This window comes from Juglans microcarpa x Juglans regia, chromosome 7S (assembly GCF_004785595.1).
Source record: "Juglans microcarpa x Juglans regia isolate MS1-56 chromosome 7S, Jm3101_v1.0, whole genome shotgun sequence".
NCBI classification, from domain to species: domain Eukaryota; kingdom Viridiplantae; phylum Streptophyta; class Magnoliopsida; order Fagales; family Juglandaceae; genus Juglans; species Juglans microcarpa x Juglans regia.
Genome location: NC_054607.1, coordinates 3,857,276 through 3,878,049, shown reverse-complemented (window position 1 = coordinate 3,878,049; position 20,774 = coordinate 3,857,276). Strand labels below are relative to the sequence as shown.

The 20,774-nt window shown below is 35.1% G+C and overlaps 1 protein-coding gene and 1 pseudogene across 2 annotated transcripts; both read left to right on the top strand.

Moving 5' to 3' along the window:
• The first annotated feature begins 4,826 nt into the window (after positions 1-4,826).
• On the top strand, positions 4,827-7,440 carry LOC121240330 (calcium-dependent protein kinase 1-like). Of its 2 annotated transcripts, none has more exons than XM_041137746.1 (5): positions 4,827-5,622; positions 6,056-6,199; positions 6,334-6,489; positions 6,580-6,695; positions 7,363-7,440. In XM_041137746.1, the coding sequence occupies exons 1-5, from the start codon at positions 4,827-4,829 to the stop codon at positions 7,399-7,401; spliced, it is 1,251 nt and encodes a 416-aa protein (XP_040993680.1). In that variant the 3' UTR covers positions 7,402-7,440. The 2 variants fall into 2 exon arrangements, with proteins under 2 accessions (XP_040993680.1, XP_040993679.1); XM_041137745.1 differs by having other exon boundaries at positions 7,354-7,440.
• Positions 7,441-17,243: 9,803 nt separating this feature from the next.
• LOC121240331 lies at positions 17,244-19,250 on the top strand (annotated as a pseudogene).
• The last annotated feature ends 1,524 nt before the right edge of the window (positions 19,251-20,774 follow it).

Sequence of the window (20,774 nt, the reverse complement as noted above, 5' to 3'; positions counted from 1 at the left end):
TAATTTGTATAAATTTTAAAAAAAAATTGAGAGGGGGAGGGAGAGTGAGAGAATTATCTCTTATAACGCAACTGTGCAACGCAATATTCTGAATTTATTTGCTTTTGAGCCAATCGTAGAGTTTAATTTTTTATTTTTCTATTTGGAATATTTGGGGAGTTGAGATTCAATTCTTATGTTTTTTTTTTTTTAAGAGAAACAATAATTGCAGTTGTGAGTGCGTAAGTACCGTGTAATTATTTTGAAAAAAATAAATAAATATGAAGTTTACATAAAAAATAATAATTTTTAAAGTGACTACACGACTCTTGTGCATTCTGCGATTGCATGTAGCATTACTATTTCTTTTATAACCATATTGGCATACTTCGGTTTACCTTCTTTCGTTACAAATTAACCTAAAAAATATATTAAAAAATCATTAAACAGAATCAGGGAAAAAAAAAAAATCTGACTCCCTACAGCCTTATTTTTTATTATCTCCTGTATCTTAGAATAAATTCTTATTTTCTCTTCTTAGTGTCTTAACGTTTATCCCAAAGAGATTTGAATTTGTTTGAATTATTGTAAATCTCATGTTATATTATGCAAATGTGATGTTTGACCAGAAGCAAGGGATCGGCACAATGAAGCTGATGTCACGGTAAGTGCAAATGTTTTCATATCTTGTTTCATATAAAGTTCCAATTAAGCATGTGTTCAGGTTTCTGTTATTATCACTCAGGTTTATGTTGCACCCTAAAACTATTAGGATTGTAAATTTGGGTAGTGTTACTATGCCGCTTGAGTTTGATCACTAGGTGTGCCCCATATAGTTTTTTTAAATATTTTTTAAACATGTTTAAACATTTAAAGAAAAAAACCAATACACTAATAGTTACTTCCTTAACCATTAAGTAAAAACAAATATTAAAAAATAAAATAGAATACATGAACGGTTAAATTGAGAGGACAAACTCAGGAGTCAGGAGGCATAGTATCATTTTTATTTTAATAATCAAATGATGTAATGTGTCTATTTTGATTGTTCAAAGTGTACGTGAAATGCAAATCTCTAACATTTTAAGGGTACCAAGCATTTTTACCCAGTACTTTTCCACTCATTCTCCACATAATTTTTATAGCAAGGTTTATAATTTAAAAGCAATGCTACACAACCTTTCCGACCTATACATACCACAATTTTTTAAATTTTTAATTTTTTTTTTGAGTTTATTCTTTTTAAACTAATTCAAATTTTCTATTCATTATTCATATATTAAATATTTGATAAAAGAAACAAAAATAAAAAATTTAAAAAAATATAGTATGTGAAAGTTGTGTGAATAGTATAAAATTGTGTAAATTTTTTCATAATTTAATTACCTTGAAGCTTTCACCATCGTTGCACACAAGGCACACCTAAATCAAACAAAGACATCCTTATTCTCCATTCCACCTCGTCTGTCACGCTCTCTCTCTCTCTCTCTCTCTCTCTCTCTCTCGGTAGTCACCCACACAACTTGGCATGAGACAATCAAATAAATGGTTTAGTTTAGAAATATGCATGTTAACTGAGTTAAATTATTTAGGGAAAAAAAAAATTCCAAATAGTAGCAACTACCACATATGCAACCTATCATTTTAATTTTAGTTTTAAAAAAATTTAAATCATAACCCTAGAAATTGTTTTTGATGAATAAAAAAAAAGTTCTAGGGTTCTGATTTAATAGTGAGTTGTAGCTTAAATATCAAAATTGAGACATTATTGAATTACTGAAAAAACATGATTTTAAGATGAGTAAATCTACATACAACCGTAAAGTACGTAAACACTGCGTAATCGCTTTAAAAAAGAGTAGGGTCTACTATTAAAAAATTAATTTTTTTCATGTAGATTTGATATTTTATTCACTTTTTTTTCAAAACGATTACGTAACGGTTGCACAATTCACGGTTATAAATATCTTTTTTCTTAAGATTGCCCCTGTTTCTTATTTTCAGTTAATTTAATTGTTTAGTGTTGGACAAAAGGCGATATTTTTTGAAAAACTTGTTGGATAATGCAACTTCTCAATTTTTGTAGTTTAGGTACTACATGTAGTTTAGGTACTACGTGTCAATTTTTAGAGAGGTTTTTATGAGAAATTGAAAAGGCCTTTTTGAATTGTTATGAAATGTGTTTTGGTTTTTGTATTGTTTTTATTTGCGAATACAGATGCAATATAGTAAATGAAAATTATCTAGAGATGAAAATTTGGAGGACACATCCACACCATTGATATGATGCGGGTGTGTACTAACACCAATATCCAACTGTTGGCCCACTTTACAAAGGTGACACTTTCCATTAACTTTGAATTATCTCTTATTTAAAAGGAGATAAATTCAAAAGTTGATAGACAATGCCACATTATCATATAGGGATAAAGGTGAGATTATAGTGTATAGTAAGATTTTTTTTTTATTTAATATTGAGAACTGAGAAGTGTTAAGTTTATAAAGAGATTTTATAAAGATTAAATGTGATACATTAGATCCCTTTTACAATAAAAAGATATTAGTAATCTAATGCACCATAGTAAGCCACATCAGTTCATGTCTTCATGACTTTACTATTGTGAGATCTTTTTGTGAATCAAACATTTCTCTTCAATATGAGTATATAGGTAAGTGCATCCAACATCCGTTTTGGTCTCTCCATAACCGGCTTGCAAGTAAAAAGAATTAAGGCTGGTTTGGGGGGTGGGATGAGACATAAAATTCTCATACCCAGCTTGCAAGTAAAAATAATCTATTTACTCGATACAAGTAGATTGTATCCGACCACCTTTTTTGTTCCTTTTCTATTAGCAAATTGAGACCCTCACATCAATCGCATTGTTGTAAACTTTCTTAACTCGCATTTTAGTCCGGCTTCTGCATAATCATATTTTCACATCTTGGTATGTTTGGATTTTAAACTCATCTCAACTCATCTTATCTAATCATTACAATTTTTTCAAATTCTAACACAAAATATAATAAACAATTCAATTTTTTTTTCAAATTCTAAAATAATAATAATATTAAAAAATAATATTCTAATAATATTTTATTCAATTTTCAACTTTCATCTCAACTCGATTCAACATCTAAACGCAACTAATCTATGAAGCATATTATATCATGAGAACAAATTGCACTCAAAATCCAATTGCTTGATGTTTGAGCCATTATATTCAGCTAGTTTATTTAACTAATGTATTTACTTATTAAAAAAAAGAAAAAAAAAATAGCCGAGTTATCATAAGATCATAATGTGCATTGGTCAATATGTTTTGGTAATAGGATGGTTAGCCAAATTTTACGTCATTGAGATACACGTGACAATAATTTATCAAGGATCTCGATGGTTTCAAGGGTATTGTTGATTATGCTTAAAACCATTCAAGAAAAAAACAGAAATAAATAAAAATTAAATAAAACCAAAGTTGTTTTTTGGTTGTTATTGAAACCAATTTAAAAACTAATAAAAACAAAAAATATCAAGACAAAGGAAGTGATGATTTCTATGTCAATATAACGGGTTTTTAAGATGAAAAAATACTTTTGCAAGCGATTATTAAATGTAAAGCATTCTTTTATTTATTTTTATAATAAAAAAAATTATGTAAATATTGATACGCAATTTGATATATCTAACTGCTTGTACCTAGTAAATTTCGAGTCCGCTGATTCTTACCAAACCCATCAGTTAGAAATAACGCCTGCTATAAGTTGTCATTACTATTTCTTCTCCAATATTCCTCGTGAACCAAAGGTTCTTCCTGCTCTTTCCCAACTTCTTGACTTTGTTCACTCTTTCCTTACCTTTGAGAAATAGACAAATTTCTTTTACGTTCAAAACTCAAAGATGTCTGGCTTAAAGTTTATTTATTTTATTTTTTGAAAACTTTGCAAAATCACGCATAACCTAAGATTTTTTCAAGGTTGGTGAGAAATGTACCGATAAAAAAAAGTTGGTTATAAATGCTTTCATTTTTGAGTAATTCTACCGTAGAGACGTCACACCTCGTACAAAACAACCAATTAATTCACTCTCTCTTCTCAATCTCATATAACCCTTCTCTCATCAAGCGCTCTCTCTCCTCAAACTCTCTCTCATCTCATCGGACCCTCCACTCTCTCTCTTCAAATTCTTTTCTCCTCATCAGACTTGCCCTCTCGCTCTCATCATTTTCAACCATCATTTCACTCTCTGTCATCTCATCGGACTCCTCTCTCTCATCAATCTCTCTCTTCTCAAACTCTCTCTCATCTCATCGGACCCCTCACCCTCTCTCTATAAATTCTTTTCAATTTTTTCTTTTCTCCTCATCAGACCCCCCTCTCTCTCTCTCTCTCTCATCATCTCACTCTCTCTCATCATTTTCACCTATCATTTCACTCTCTGTCATCTCATTGGACTCCTCTCTCACCTCAAACCCTCTCTCATCTCATTGGACCTCTCTCTCTCATTTTTGTCAAGTTCTCTCCATTTTTGTTGATAGGAAGAAGAGATAGAGAGAAAAAGAAGGAAGTCCACATAAGGTGTGGAGTGTAGGAAGGAAATAATGGCTGATGAAAAAAATATTTCTTTCATTTTTTTCTCTATTGGAGCTGTGTCATGATTCACATCACATGCTATCGAGATTTGATTTTGTTATATTTGTGAAGTTTAGAGCAAAATACGGGGTTTTTAACTTAAATATATCACTCAAGTTGTGAAGATCAAAGCTACCATGTTTTGTGTTTGACACATCTAGTGGAATTATATCTTGGTGTTGGTAGTAAGGAGTTTCAGAAATAAATCAGTTTTGGGCCACATGGGAAATGCTTGTGTCAGATGCGGCATTACTAAGAGTGGTTTCTTCCCTTCGGTTTCGCCTGCAAGGCAGAGAACCCAGATGCCTGATGACACGGTTTCTCCTCATACTAAGGGAGAAAAAGTCAATGAGTTGACCCTTAATCAACCACAATCACCTTTGCTGGTCAAAAATAAACCCCCGGAACAAGTTACGATACCAAAACCAGACACTAAAACGGAACCAGTACAACCCACAAGAGCCGAGAAGAACCCTCATAAGGAGAGGGTGGCGAGTGCAGGGCTTTGTGCTGAGGTGTTAAAAACGAAAACCGATCGTTTCTGGGAATTTTTCAGTTTGGAGAAGAAACTAGGCGAAGGGAATTTCGGAACAACGTTTCTATGTGTGGAGAAGGCCACTGGGGAAGAATATGCATGTAAAACTATTGCGAAGTGGAAGTTGAAAACAGACAAAGATGTTGAGGATGTGAGAAGGGAAATTCAGATAATGCACCATCTGAAGGGGCATCCAAATGTTATATCTATTAAAGGAGCTTATGAAGATAAAATGGCGGTGCATATTGTGATGGAACTATGTGCAGGAGGTGAGCTTTTCGATAGGATTATTAAGTGTGGGCACTATACAGAAAGAAAGGCAGCTGCACTTACTAGAACTATAGTTGGGGTTGTAGAAGCTTGTCATTCACTGGGGGTGATGCATCGTGACCTTAAGCCTGAGAATTTTCTCTTTGTCAACAATCAGGAGGATTCACTTCTCAAAACCATCGACTTTGGCCTATCAATATTCTTCAAACCAGGTATATTCCGGCATTTGTCTTTCTTTTGGAAATTATTCAAATTGCCGGATTGGTGCTTTTCTGAAGTTGATAGCTGGGTAAGATTTATCTAGTTGATGACGGGATTGTATTGTATTAATTATTGGTGTATGTTTTCTATGTTAATTATAAAACAACCTCTACAATTCTCTTCTCCTAAATGGAGTGAGTTGCTCATTTTATGTCTTAAAATTATTTTAAATCACAAGTTTCTGTACTACATGCATTAAATAAGATGCAATGATACTGCATACTTGCAGGTATAAGCATGCTTTTAACTTCTTTTTCTTTCTCAAATAATTGTTTGATTTGTGGTTGAATGTGTAAGTTACTTATTGGATTGATGGATCCACCACTCCTTGCTCTTTTTTGTGGAGACTGCTAATAAGAAACCAATGGTTTTGTACCCTTCTAGGTGAAGAATTTTCTGACGTGGTTGGCAGCCCAAATTATATAGCACCAGAAGTTCTGCAACAACGTTATGGTCCAGAAGCAGATGTTTGGAGTGCTGGAGTGATTCTTTACATTCTATTATGTGGAGTGCCTCCCTTCCGGGCTGGTAAGAATTTTGGAATTCACTTGTCCTTGAAACTTCACGCAAAGGTGTCTGTGTATGTCCAAGTATGTTCCAGATTTTGGTTTGTTGTTTCCTTTTCGCTGACATTCTTTTCCATCCTCGCCATGATCTTGTAGTAGTATCTAAGCAAGGGATATTCCAACAGGTCCTGTATGGTGATCTTAACTTCTCATCTGACCCGTGGCCTAGTATCTCCGATAGTGCAAAGGATTTAGTGAAAAGTATGCTTGTTCAAGATCCTAGAAGGCGTCTAACTGCAAAAGAAGTTTTGCGTGAGTCATTCCTTGTTCATGTATAAACCATGTAAGATTTCATGCAGGGTTTTCTTTTCGTAGCTAATCTACTGTTCAAATTCCTGTCAGGTCATCCCTGGTTTCAAGTTGATGGAGTTGCTCTTGACAAGCCTCTTGATTGTGCAGTTTTGAGTCGGTTGGAGCAATTTTCTCCCCCGAACAAGCTGTGGAAAATGGCTCTTAGTGTAAGTATCTGTGAAAGCTGAAGACTCTTGAATATCAGATCATTGAAAAGCTCAATAGTTAATAGTTTCCGCATAAATTAACATATTCAGATGCAATTTTTATACATAAAACTGCTCGAAAATTCGGTTAGAAATTTGCATTCCTCTCTTTCTGTCTCTCCCCTAGGTTAAAAGGGAAACTTTGATAACATGGAAGAATGAGAAAACAAAATTCTTGTGAGGAAAAATGATTCCATTTGATTACCCTATTCTGTACAATGCTAGATAATTTATACACACGCTTGAATACATCCAAAAGAATGGCAGAGGTGCCATGAAATGTGCTAGCACTACACCATGTACAGATGAGGACAAAAAGTACATCACTACACACCATTACAAATAGTACATCACTCGTTCACAGAAGAATCAATTAGCTAAATCTTCGTAGTGGGCAGCTGTATTTTGGTCTCTTGTGCAGCCATGCATGAAGTGTTCTGTGACTTGCAGGAAACGTCAAATGAGCCTTTCAATTCTTGAGACCCTACACTCTAATGCGATAATATAATCGCTCTTGCCTTGTCCTCAAATCTAGTTTTCATTTCACAAAGCACATAAAAAGTGCTAAATTGTGATAGGGACCAACTATTTTTTCTAATAATTTCACTTTTTTTTCAAGGACTTGCAGGATTTGCAGGAATCATTTTCCATTGTGATATCACTGTAAAGTTCATCTCCACTCATGATCCGGTAGCTGATGTCTTAACCAAGAGGCCCCTTTCTCTCGATTTCCTTAACTCTAGTCCAAGTTGATGGTGGTTCTTCCCCCCACCACCTTGTGGGGGGTTGTTAAGGCATCCAACCTGATTGCCAGACAATTCATTCAGTATTACAAATGAGAAGCAAATTTCAGATTTAAAAGTAGTGGCAGATCATACTGCTAAAGATAAACTTCAGGATAAACTTGGTGTGAATTTTCAGCAGATAACAGTGTTTGAGTACTTGTGAAGTTTTTTGGGATAAAGCCTTTTTTAGGATAAATCCCCTTTAAATTACATCCCAATTTACAAAAAATTGCAGAGTATCTACCCATAAAAAAATTTGATACATATACCCCTGATTAAAATGAAAATTGAAAAAAAAATATAAAGATAAATATTAAAAATAAAAATTAGAATTATACAGAAGTAAAAAAAAAAAAAAAGTGAGTGCGTAAGTACCGTGCAATTATTTTGAAAAAAGTGAATAAATATAAAGTTCACTTGAAAAAATAATAATTTTCAAAATGACTGCACGACGCTTGCGCATTCCGCAATTGCATGTAGTATTACTCATTTTTTTTATAACCAAATTGGCATACTTCGGTTTACCTTCTTCCATTACAAATTAACCTAAAAAATATATTAAAAAAATCATTAAACAGAATCAAGGAAAAAAAAAAAAACTGACTCCCTACAGCCTTATTTTTTATTATCTCCTGTATCTTAGAATAAACTCTTATTTTCTCTTCTTAGTGTCTTAACGTTTATCCCAAAGAGATTTAGATTTGTTTGAATTATTGTAAATCTCATGTTATATTATACAAATGTGATGTTTGACCAGAAGCAAGGGATCGGCACAATGAAGCTGATGTCATGGTAAGTGCAAATGTTTTCATATCTTGCTTCTTATAAAGCTCCAATTAAGCATGTGCCCAGGTTTCTGTTATTATCACTCAGGTTTATGTTGCACCCTGAAACTATTAGGATTGTACATTTGGGTAGTGCTATTATGCCGCCCGAGTTTGATCACTAGGTATGCCTCTAGTGCAAATTATATATTTTTTTCAAATATTTTTTAAACATGTTTAAACATTTTTAAAAAAAAAAAAAAAAAATCCAATACACTAATAGTTACTTCCTTAACCCTTAAGTAAAAACAAATATTAAAAAATGAAATAGAATACATGAACGGTCAAATTGAGGGGACAAACTCAGGAGTCAGGGGCATAGTATCATTTTTCTTTTAATAATCAAAGGATGTAATGTGTCTATTTTGATGGTTCAGAGTGTACGTGAAATGCAAATCCCGAACATTTTAAGGGTACCAAGCGTTTTTACCCAGTACTTTTCCGCTCATTCTCCACATAATTTTTGTAGCAAGGTTTATAATTAAAGAGCAATGCTATACAACCTTTCCAACCTACACATACCATAATTTTTTAAATTTTTTTTTGAGTTTATTCTTTTTAAACTAATTCAATTTTTCTATTCATTATTCATATATTAAATATTTGATAAAAGAAAAAAATAAAAAATTTAAAAAAATATAGTGTGTGAAAGTAGGGGTGATACCCGCCCCTACGGGGCGGGGCCACCCCTCCCCCGCCCCCCGCCCCCGCATATGCGGGGGTGGGGAATTTCTCCCCGGACCCCGCCCCCGCATGGCGGGGGCGGGGTCCTCCGTCCGTTGGGCCGGGGTGCGGGGGTGGACCCCCACCCGTCCGCACCCCCCGCCCCCATACTGGGCCTTTGGCCCAGTACATTTTTCTGGGCCCTAATTGGCCCAGAATCGGTTTTTGGGCCACTTTGGGCCCAGAATTCGTTTTTGGGCCATTTGAGCCCATTATTTAGATTAAAAAGTATATAGATTTAAAAACAGGAAAAAAAAATATATATATAAGGGATATATAGAATCATACACTGAACTATTACGTTATTAACTAATTAAGTAGTAATCATCACTAAGGCAGTAAGGCACTATGCTAAAATATTTTGTTCACAATTATACAAATTAAGAGAACTAATAAACTATTACACTATTACAAACTCCTCTAAAAGAAATAAATATTACAAATTATACAATTAACTATTGTAGCAACATTACAATTAATTATAAATTAATAAAATCATAATTTTTCAATTTGATCAATTTGATTTTGGGGTGGAGCCGTAGCGGTGAGTTCACTGAGTGGTGAGTTATGTCGATTGCTGTGAGACTGAAAATCAAGATCATAAAAGTCAATAAGTTATAAAACCTGAAATATTAATAAGTTAAAAATAAAACAAATTAGAATTAAAAAGTTATAAAGATGAAACAAAATTTTAAATGCAAAAAACAATTATGGAAGAAATTGTGCAAACCATGACAATGGTGGGTCCAATACAAAGTCATACTGCATCGGAGGTAGCCGTAGACGTCGTCTCATGTATCACTATAAGTATTAAATTTGAAATCAAATTAATGAATACCAATTAAATGAAAATAAATAAATTAAAATAAGAAATTATAAAATGAAATTAAAATAAATACCAGATCCAAACTGATCATCACTATCCTCCTCGACGTCGGCCTTCTCATACTCAAGAACATCCGGAACATGAATTGGAGTTCCCTTGATCCAATTCTGCGTGCAAATCAAAGCCTCCACAGTGGCAGGAGCTAATGAACTCCGAAATGAATCTAATACACGTCCTCCCGTGCTAAAGGCCGACTCTGAGGCTACTGTGCTAACAGGGATGGCCAAAAGTGTGCGGGCTATCTCTCCAAGGATGGGATACTTCACGGCATTCACCTTCCACCAACTTAATATATCAAAATCTCGGGAAAATGGTAGAATCTCTGCTGCTAAGTATCTGTCTATCTCTGGCTGAGCCTCTATAGAAATCCGAAGGAAGGGGGTCTGCTCATACCTCTCACCCCACTCCAATCTACGTCTTTTCCCAACCTCGACTTCAGGAAACTGTGAGCTTGAGGCTGAGGGGGTAGGTGTAGGTGCCGCAATATTACCACCCCGCAGGGTGGAAAACTCATCAAATAATCTAGTAAGGGTTTCCCGAACCCTTGCTGCAATAAGCTCTGCCCATACTTGCCCGTACGCAAGGCCCAATCTAAATATCATGCCATCCAACTTATACCTCGGGTCAAAGACGACAGCTACATATAACAAAATATTAGCCTTCGTTAAATCTCCCCAATACTTGTCGTACTTTGTCCTCATAATCAATGACATCTCCCGCATCCTAATGTGACCATCCGCGACCATGTCATCTAATTCTTCTTTTACCCTACATATTTGCTGACATACAATATTGGATGTAGGGTACAAAGTTCCAGATAGCCTCATGGTGACATCGTAAAAAAGCCTCAAAAACTCTACAAAATTAATTACAATTTCCCAATCATCCTCTACGGGTTTCCCCAATCCCTCGTGATCATCAAAATATTTAACATATTGGATGTCTTCGTCACCCAATAATGTAAATGCCAGCTTATATTCTTGGGCCGCCTCCAACATCAGAAATGTTGAGTTCCATCGTGTAGGCATATCAGTACAAAGGCCCCTCTTAGATGTTAGGCCCGCAGATCTCGCAGCAACCTTGAATTTGTCCAACCTCGAAGGAGAAGATCTCACCCATCTCACAGCAGTCCTAACCCGAGCAATCGAGTCATGAAGATCTCTCAAACCATCAGTGACAATCAGATTCAGAATATGTGCCGCACATCTCACATGCAGACACTCACCACCCATGAGTGTCTTATTTGCCTCTCTAAGATAGGTCTTTAGATGTCCCAATGCAACATCGTTAGACGAGGCATTATCGACTGTGACTGTAACCACTGGGGTCAACCCCCACTCCTTTATTGCGGCCTCCAAGGCCTTTCCAATTGTCTCACCCTTATGATCGGTGATTTTACAAAATTTTATAATTTTCTTTTGCAATGTCCAATGACAATCAATAAAATGCACAGTCAAAGACATATAATTAAAATTTTGGATCGATGTCCAGGTGTCAGTGGTGAGACAAACAAATTGATCCGCCAATTGACCCCTCAACTTCTCCTTTTCAATGTAATAATGTTTTTTTATATCCTTTGCCACCGTGTGGCGAGAAGGAATGTTAAACCTTGGTTCCAAGTAGCGAGAATACGCTTGGAACCCTTTCCCATCAACAATTTGAAAAGGTAGCTCGTCCATTATGACCATACGAGCTAGGTGTCTTCTACACTCATCGGGATCATACTTAGTATACCCCTTCAAAGTTGCACCCCCACTAGTCTCATCCGCCATTTTTTTAAGTCCAATTTCTAGCCTAGATTGGCTTTTGTCTTGTAATGATCTTAATATTGGACTTTTTTTGCATTGCTCTTCTAAGTGCACCTTTAATTGTGAGGTGCCATGTTTCCTATAGTGACATCCATAAATTTTTCCACAATAGTTACACTTGGCTTGGGGGTTACTTGAGTCACCACCCTCTAGTTTGGTGAAATGACTCCAAACTATTGAAGCAGGTTTCTTGTTGGGCTTGGGGGCGGGGCAAGGTGCCGTAGGGCTAGGGGTAGGGGTTTGACTAGGAGGGTAGGTGTAGGTGTAGGGGTAGGGGTAGGGGTGCCCTCGGCCTGGAAAGGAGAGCTCGCACTAGAATCTGCTGGCATATCCATGAACTCAAGCAAACAACAAATCTGAAATTATAGAAAACATAGCAAATATATAATGAACATAAAAAAAAATTAGAATAAAAAATTAGACCATATAATTCATCAAACAATTGTAAAAAATTTAAAGTCATAAATTTTAGGCATTAAAAAGACACATTAATTATTCAAGTTATAAAAAGAATTATAGTGGTTTTAGTTATTTTTATTGTGTTAGTATGAATGTTCCAAATTTGTTGAGGACTTTGTCTTGTCACCCTAAATGCTTTCTTTTTACTAAAACAACATGTTTATGCAAATTCTCTTTTGTGTTCAAATGAATTTGACATTCATAATATATATATATATATATATATTTATTTATAATTTGAAAGACTATAAGGCATAAGCATAGCAACTATATAAATTATAATGAACATAAAAAAAAAAAAGTAGAATAAAAAAAAGTTCCACTTGACATTCATAATTTCATATATATATATATATATATATATATATATTTCATCTTAATTCATTATATTGAATTTCGAAATACCCTAGTGCATTCTTTTTTTTTTTTTTTTTGTTCAATTTGGTAGGGAACATCAAATTCTGTTTTTAAACCCCTAAATTAATTTTTTAAACCCCTAGTGCATAGCAATTTTAAAGATTAAACCCCTAAATTAATTTAGGGGTTTCAAAGATTAAAACCCCTAAATTAATTTAGGGTATTTCGAAACCCTAAATTAATTTAGGGGTTTCGGATTGGGCTCTTTAGGGTATTTCGAAACCCTAAATTAATTTAGGGGTTTCAATTTATTTAGGGTTTCGGATTGGGCTCTTTAGGGTATTTCGAAACCCTAAATTAATTTAGGGGTTTCAAAGATTAAAACCCCAAATTAAATTAGGGTTTCGGATTGGAGCCCTATACACAATAATATTGAAATTCAGTGATTTACACACATTATATAATGCAAAAAAAAAAAAAAATCACAGCACACAATTCACGGGTCACGGACTCACGGGAGCCATTCAAAATTTCAAAGATCAAACCACATGCACAATCTAAACTCCATAGCACACAATTCACAAAATCCCATCCTCCATCTCCGATAAACCCCATCCTTCCTCCAATCTCCATTAAATATGTAAATAAAAAAAAAAATTGAAGTGTTGAATTTGGGTTTATTACCTTCGGAGATGAAGAGAGAGGAACCGGGTGCGACTCCGAGTCGTGCGACGGGGATGGCGATGCTTGAACAAGGGACCGGGCAGCGGCTCACGGCTGCGAGAAGTAACTCAGAGAGAGAGAGAGGCGAGAGCGAGGCTGCGACTGCGAGAGTGAGAACTGAGAACTCGCCAACTCGGGGCTCGGCAGAGGTAAGAAGGGGGGGCTGGGTAGTGGGTAAGGACTAAGGGTTTCAGTTTTAATTTTAAACCCAGGCATGAAACGACGTCGTTTCATGCCTGGGTTTTTTTTTTTTTTTTAATATATATGTAAATAACGTATAATATATAATATAATTATATATAATTATAATTATATATATAAATAATATCCGGCGGGGCGGGGCGGGGGTCACCCCAGCCCGCCCCCGCCCCCGGATGTTGCCCCCCCGCCGCCCGCATTTGACGGGCGGGGTGATCCGCCCCGCCTAACGGAGGCGGGGCGGAAGCGGGTCGGGGCAGCGGGGGCGGGGCCCCGCTGCCCACAGTTATGTGAAAGTTGTGTAAATAGTATGAAATTGTTTAATTTTTTTCATAATTTAATTACCTTGAAGCTTTCACCATCGTTGCACACAAGGCACACCTAAATCAAACAAAGACATCTTATTCTCCATACCACCTCGTCCGTCACACTCTCTCTCTCTCTCTCTCTCTCGATAGTCGTCACCCACACAACTTGGCATGAGACAATCAAAGAAATGTTTTAGTTTAGAAATATGCATGTTAATTGAGCTAAATTATTTAGGGAAAAAACAAATTCCAAATAGTAGCAACTACCAGATATTCAACCTATCATTTTAATTTTAGTTAAAAAAAAAAATTAAATCAGAACCCTAGAAAACCCTAGAAATTGTTTTTGATGAATAAAAAAAAAAGTTCTAGGGTTCTGATTTAAAAGTAAGTTGTAGCTTAAATATCAAAATTGAGACATTATTGAATTATTGAAAAAACATGATTTTAAGATGAGTAAATCTACATACAACCGTAAAGTACGTAAACACCGCGTAATCGCTTTTAAAAAGAGTGAGGTCTATTATTAAAAAATTAATTTTTTTCATGTAGATTTGATGTTTTATTTACTTTTTTTTAAAACGATTACGTGGCGTTTGCACAATTCACAGTTACAAATATATTTTCTCTTTTAAAATTGCCCCTGGTTACTTATTTTTAGTTAATTTAACGGTTAGTATTGGACAAAAGGCGATATTTTTTGAAAAACTTGTTGGATAATGCAACTTCTCAATTTTGGTAGTTAAGGTACTACACAAAGTTTTAAATTTCGTACCGTACCGGCCGGTACGGCCGAAATTTTTCGTTTCAGCCGTCCGGCCAGTACAAGTACTATACCTGTTCCGTACTGGCCAAAATACCGGCCGGTACCGGTCATACCGGCCTCAATTTCGGCCTGTACCGGCCTATATTTCGGCCTGTGTTTTTTTTTTTTTTTTTTTCGTTTTTTCAAACTACAAGCTTATTTTTTAACCCTCAATTCAGACTAGACTATTTATAATTTATATATATATGTATTTGTATATAATTTATTTATATATAAACTATTATTTTAGAATATAATTTTTATATATATTTATATATATAGTTTATTTATAGCTCGACTATCCCGAAACGTTATCCTGAAACGCTATCCCGAAACGGTACCGATACCGAAATATTTCGTTCCAATGCCTTGACCGGTACGGTATTCAAAACATTGGTACTACATCTCAAAGAGGTTTTTATAAGAACTTGAAAAGGCCTTTTTGAATTGTTATGAAATGTGTTTTGGTTTTTGTATTGTTTTTATTTGCGAATACAGATGCAATAGTAAATGAAAATTATCTAGAGATGAAAATTTGGAGACATCCACACCATTGATATGATGCGGGTGTGTACTAACACTAATATCCCACTGTCGTCCCACTTTATAAAGATGACACTTTCCATTAACCTTCGAATTATCTCTTATTTAAAAGTAGATAAATTCAAAAGTTGATAAACAATGCCACATTATCATATTGGGATAAAGGTAAGATAATAATGTGTAGCAAGATTTTTTTTTTAATTTAATATTGAGAACTGAGAAGTGTTAGTTTCACAAAGAAATTTTATAAAGATTAAATATGATACATTAGATCCATTTTACAGTAAAAAGATATTAGTAATCTAATGTACCACAACAAGTCACATCAGTTCAGGTCTTCATGACTTTACTATTGTGAGATCTTTTCATGAACCGAACATTTCTTTTCAATATGAGTATATTGGTAATTGCATCCAACATCTGTTTTGGTCTTTCCATACCCAGCTTGCAAGTAAAAAGAATCCTTAATCTATTTACTCGATACTAGTAGATTGTATACGACCACCTTTTTTGTTCCTTTTCTATCAGCAGATTAAGACCCTTACATCAATCGCATTGTTGTAACCTTCCTTGACTCGCATTTTAGTCCGACTTCTGCATAATCATGTCAAGGATCTCGATGGTTTCAGGGGTATTGTTGATTATGCTTAAAACCATTCAAGAAAAAAACAGAAATAAATGAAAATTAAATAAAACCAATGCATCCAAAAGTTGTTTTTTGGTTGTTATTGAAACCAATTTAAAAACAATGAGGTGATGATTTCTATGTCAATATGACAGTTAACCCGTCATTGGACAAAAGGCCAAGTATATATGGTGGACCCGCTGGATTGAAACAAATGCATTTGCGGTTTTTTAAAATAGAAAAATATTATTGCAAACGATTTCGTGTACCAAACCACATATCAATATTAAATGTAAACTATTCTTTTAGTTCTTTTTGTAATAAAAAAAAATTACGTGAGTATTGGTACGCAGTTTAATACTCCAAATCGCTTGTACATAACAAATTCCGAATCCGCCGCTTCTTACCAAACCCATCAGTTAGAAATAATGCCTGCTACAAGTTGCCATTACTATTTCTTCTCCAATATTCCTCGAAAACCAGAGGTTCTCTTCCTGCTCTTTCCCAACTTCTTAACTTTGTTCACTCTTTCTTTACCTTTATTTTTTCCTCACTTAAATGGCTCTGTTTTTTATTAGTTGGAAGTCTTCAGTTTTGATGAGCTTCGAGTATTTTGAGAAATAGATAAATTTCTTTTACGTTCAAAACTCAAAAGATGTCTGGCTTGAAGTTTATTCATTTTATTTTTTGAAAACTTTGCAAAACCAAGCGTAAGACTTCAAAGTTGGTGAGAAATGTACCGATAAAAAAAAGTTGGTTGTAAATGCTTTCATTTTTTAGTAATTCTACTGTAGACACCCACACCTCGTACAAAACAACCCATCATTTCACTCTTTCTTCTCAATCTCATCGAACCTCTTTCTCATCAAGCTCTCTCTCTCCTCAAACTCTCTCTCATCTCATCGAACCCTCCATTTTCTCTCTTTAAATTCTTTTCAATTTTTTATTTTCTTCTCTTCAGACCCGCTCTCTCTCTCATCATTTCTCTCTCTCTCTCTCTCTCTCACTCATAATTTTTACCTATTATTTCCTCTCTCCTCAAACTCTCTCTTATCTCATCGGAACCCTCACTCTCTCTTCAAATTCTTTTCAATTTTTTCTTTTCTCCTCATCAGACCCCCCTCTCTTTCATCATTTTCACTCATCATTTCACTCTCTATCATCTCATCGGACCCCTCTATCTCATCAAGCTCTCTCTCCTTTAACTCGTCATCTCATCGGATCTCTTTCTTTCATTTTTGTCAAGTTCTCTCTCATTTTTGTTAATAGGAAGAAGAGAAGGAGAGAAAAAAAAAAGGAAGTCCACATAAGGTGTGGGGTGTAAGAAGGAAATAGTAGCTGATGAAAAGAATATTTCTCATTGTTCTCTATTAGAGCTGTGTCATGATTCACATCACATGCTATCGAGATTTGATTTTGTTATATTTGTGAAGTTTAGAGCAAAATACGGGGTGTTTAACTTAAATATATCACTCAAGTTGTGAAGATCAAAGCTGCCATGTTTTGTGTTTGACACATCTAGTGGAATTATACCTTGGTGTTGGGAGTAAGGAGTTTCAGAAAGAAATCAGTTTAGGGCTACATGGGAAATGCTTGTGTCAGATGCGGCATTACTAAGAGTGGTTTCTTCCCTTCAGTTTCGCCTGCAATGCAGAGGACCTAGATGCCTGATGACACGGTTTCTCCTCATACTAAGGGAGAAAAAGTCAATGAGTTGACCCTTAATCAACCACAATCACCTTTGCCGGTCAAAAATAAACCCCCGGAACAAGTTGAGATATCAAAACCAGACACTAAAACGGAACCATTACAACCCACAAGAGTCGAGAAGAACCCTCATAAGGAGAGGGTGGCGAGTGCAGGGCTTTGTGTTGAGGTGTTAAAAATGAAAACCGATCGTTTCTGGGAATTTTTCAATTTGGAGAAGAAACTAGGACAAGGGAATTTCGGAACAACGTTTTTCTGTGTGGAGAAGGCAACTGGGGAAGAATATGCATGTAAAACTATTGCAAAGTGGAAGTTGAAAACAGACAAAGATGTTGAGGATGTGAGAAGGGAAATTCAGATAATGCACCATCTGAAGGGGCATCCAAATGTTATATCTATTAAAGGAGCTTATGAAGATAAAATGGCGGTGCATATTGTGATGGAACTATATGCAGGAGGCGAGCTTTTCGATAGGATTATTAAGTGTGGGCACTATACAGAAAGAAAGGCAGCTGCACTTACTAGAACTATAGTTGGGGTTGTAGAAGCTTATCATTCACTGGGAGTGATGCATCGTGACCTTAAGCCTGAGAATTTTCTCTTTGTCAACAATCAAGAGGATTCACTTCTCAAAACCATCAACTTTGGCCTATCAATATTCTTCAGACCAAGTATATTTCGGCAGTTGTCTTTCTTTTGGAAATTATTCAAATTGCTGCATTGGGGCTTTTCTGAAATTGATAGCTGGGTAAGATTTCTCTAGTTGATGACGAGATTGTATTGTATTAATTATTGGTCTATGTTTTCTATGTTAATTATAAAACAACCTCTACAATTCTCTTCTCCTAAATGGAGTGAGTTGCTCATTTTATGTCTTAAAATTATTTTAAATCACAAGTTTCTGTACTACATGCATTAAATAAGATGAAATGATACTGCATACTTGCAGGTATAAGCATGTTTTTAACTTCTTTTTCTTTCTCAAATAATTGTTTGATTTGTGGTTGAATGTGTAAGTTACTTATTGGCTTGATGGTTCCACCACTCCTTGCTCTGTTTCATGGAGACTGCTAATAAGAAACCAATGGTTTTGTACCCTTCTAGGTGAAGAATTTTCTGACGTGGTTGGCAGCCCAAATTATATAGCACCAGAAGTTCTGCAACAACGTTATGGTCCAGAAGCAGATGTTTGGAGTGCTGGAGTGATTCTTTACATTCTATTATGTGGAGTGCCTCCCTTTCGGGCTGGTAAGAATTTTGGAATTCACTTGTCCTTGAAACTTCACACAAAGGTGTCTGTGTATGTCCAAGTATGTTCCAGATTTTGATTTATTGTTTCCTTTTTGCTGACATTCTTTTCCATCCTCGCCATGATCTTGTAGTAGTATCTAAGCAAGGGATATTCCAACAGGTCTTGTATGGTGATCTTAACTTCTCATCTGACCCGTGGCCTAGTATCTCCGATAGTGCAAAGGATTTAGTGAAGAGTATGCTTGTTCAAGATCCTAGAAGGCGTCTAACTGCAAAAGAAGTTTTGCGTGAGTCATTCCTTGTTCATGTATAAACCATGTAAGATTTCATGCTGGGTTTTCTTTTCGTAGCTAATCTATTGTTCAAATTCTTGTCAGGTCATCCCTGGTTTCAAGTTGATGGAGTTGCTCTTGACAAGCCTCTTGATTGTGCGGTTTTGAGTCGGTTGGAGCCATTTTCTCCCCCGAACTAGCTGTGGAAAATGGCTCTTAGAGTTAGTATTTGTGAAAGCTGAAGACTTTTGAATATCATATCATTGAAAAGCTTAATAGTTAATAGTTTCCGCATAAATTAACATATTCAGATGCAATTTTTATACATAAAACTGCTCGAAAATTCGGTTAGAAATTTGTATTCCTCTCTTTCTATCTCTCCCCTGTGTTAAAAGGGAAACTTTGATAACATGGAAGAAGGAGAAAACAGAATTCTTGTGAGGAAAAATGATTCCATTTGATTACCCTATTCTATACAATGCTAGAGAATTTATACACACGCTTGAATACATCCAAAAGAATGGCAGAGGTGCCATGAAATGTGCTAGCACTACACCATGTACAGATGAGGACAAAAAGTACATCACTACACACCATTACAAATAGTACATCACTCATTCACAGAAGAATCAATTAGCTAATTCTTCGTAGTGGGCAGCTGTATTTTGGTCTCTTGTGCAGCCATGCATGAAGTGTTCTGTGACTTGCAGGAAACATCAAATGAGCCTTTCGATTCTTGAGACCCTACACTCTAATGCGATAATATAAACGCTCTTGCCTTGTCCTCAAATCTAGTTTTCATTTCACAAAGCACATAAAAAGTGCTAAATTGTGATAGGGACTAACTATTTTTTCTAATAATTCCACTTTTTTTTCAAGGACTTGCAGGATTTGCAGGAATCATTTTCCACTGTGATATCACTGTTAAGTTCATCTCCACTCATGATCCGGTAGCTGATGTCTTAACCAAGAGGCCCCTTTCTCTCGATTTCCTTAACTCTAGTCCAAGTTGCAAAGTATCTACCCATAAAAAAATTTGATACATCTACCCTTGATTAAAATGAAAATTGAAAAAAAAAATATAAAGATAAATATTAAAAATAAAAATTAGAATTATACAGAAGTAAAAAAAGAAAAGAAAAGAAAAGAAAATTAACAACATGAAAAATTTAAACTACTTTTGACCAAAATTCTAAAATATCAAAAAATGAAAATATTTTAAGAACATAAAGATGTCAAAATAAATAAATAAATAATAATATCTTTATTTTCTTAAAATATATATTTTTTAAAATTTTGTTTTGATAAAATTACTTCTTTAAATTTAATAGGATATTTTGTCATTTTTTAGAATTTGCAGGAATTTCCAAGTCTTTTTAATGGAAAATTGTGGTATATTGCAATGTTTTGGTAGTTTAAGAAATGATTATTCTGTTTAGTCACATTCTGATGCATACCATGTCAATGAGTACGTAGGACAGACGCATAGATTACAATAAGCATGAGGCCATGATGCAAATAGATTCTTTTTTCTTTTCTTTTGGAAAAGTTTGAATTTTCTATATGAGTACAATTTGGTACTTATATTTTTCGTGCTCTATTTGTAAGCTATAAAGTCAAATGTCAGCATGCGGAACTCATCGCATTCTTGAGGGAAGGTCGTATCGGACGAGTAAGGGCGATGACGAGCAAACGGAGAATGAGCATAGCACTGGACGAACATGACAAAGGCGAACAAAGAGTAAGCGAACGAGGACGATAGGCAG

What these genes read in the sequence shown, in the direction of transcription:
- LOC121240330 (XM_041137745.1), top strand. Translation starts at nt 4,827, where the DNA reads ATGGGAAATGCTTGTGTCAGATGCGGCATTACTAAGAGTGGTTTCTTC. An exon ending in ATCAATATTCTTCAAACCAG is followed by an intron (nt 5,623 to 6,055) that starts GTATATTCCGGC and finishes GTACCCTTCTAG; the next exon opens with GTGAAGAATTTTCTGACGTG. An exon ending in AGTGCCTCCCTTCCGGGCTG is followed by an intron (nt 6,200 to 6,333) that starts GTAAGAATTTTG and finishes ATGATCTTGTAG; the next exon opens with TAGTATCTAAGCAAGGGATA.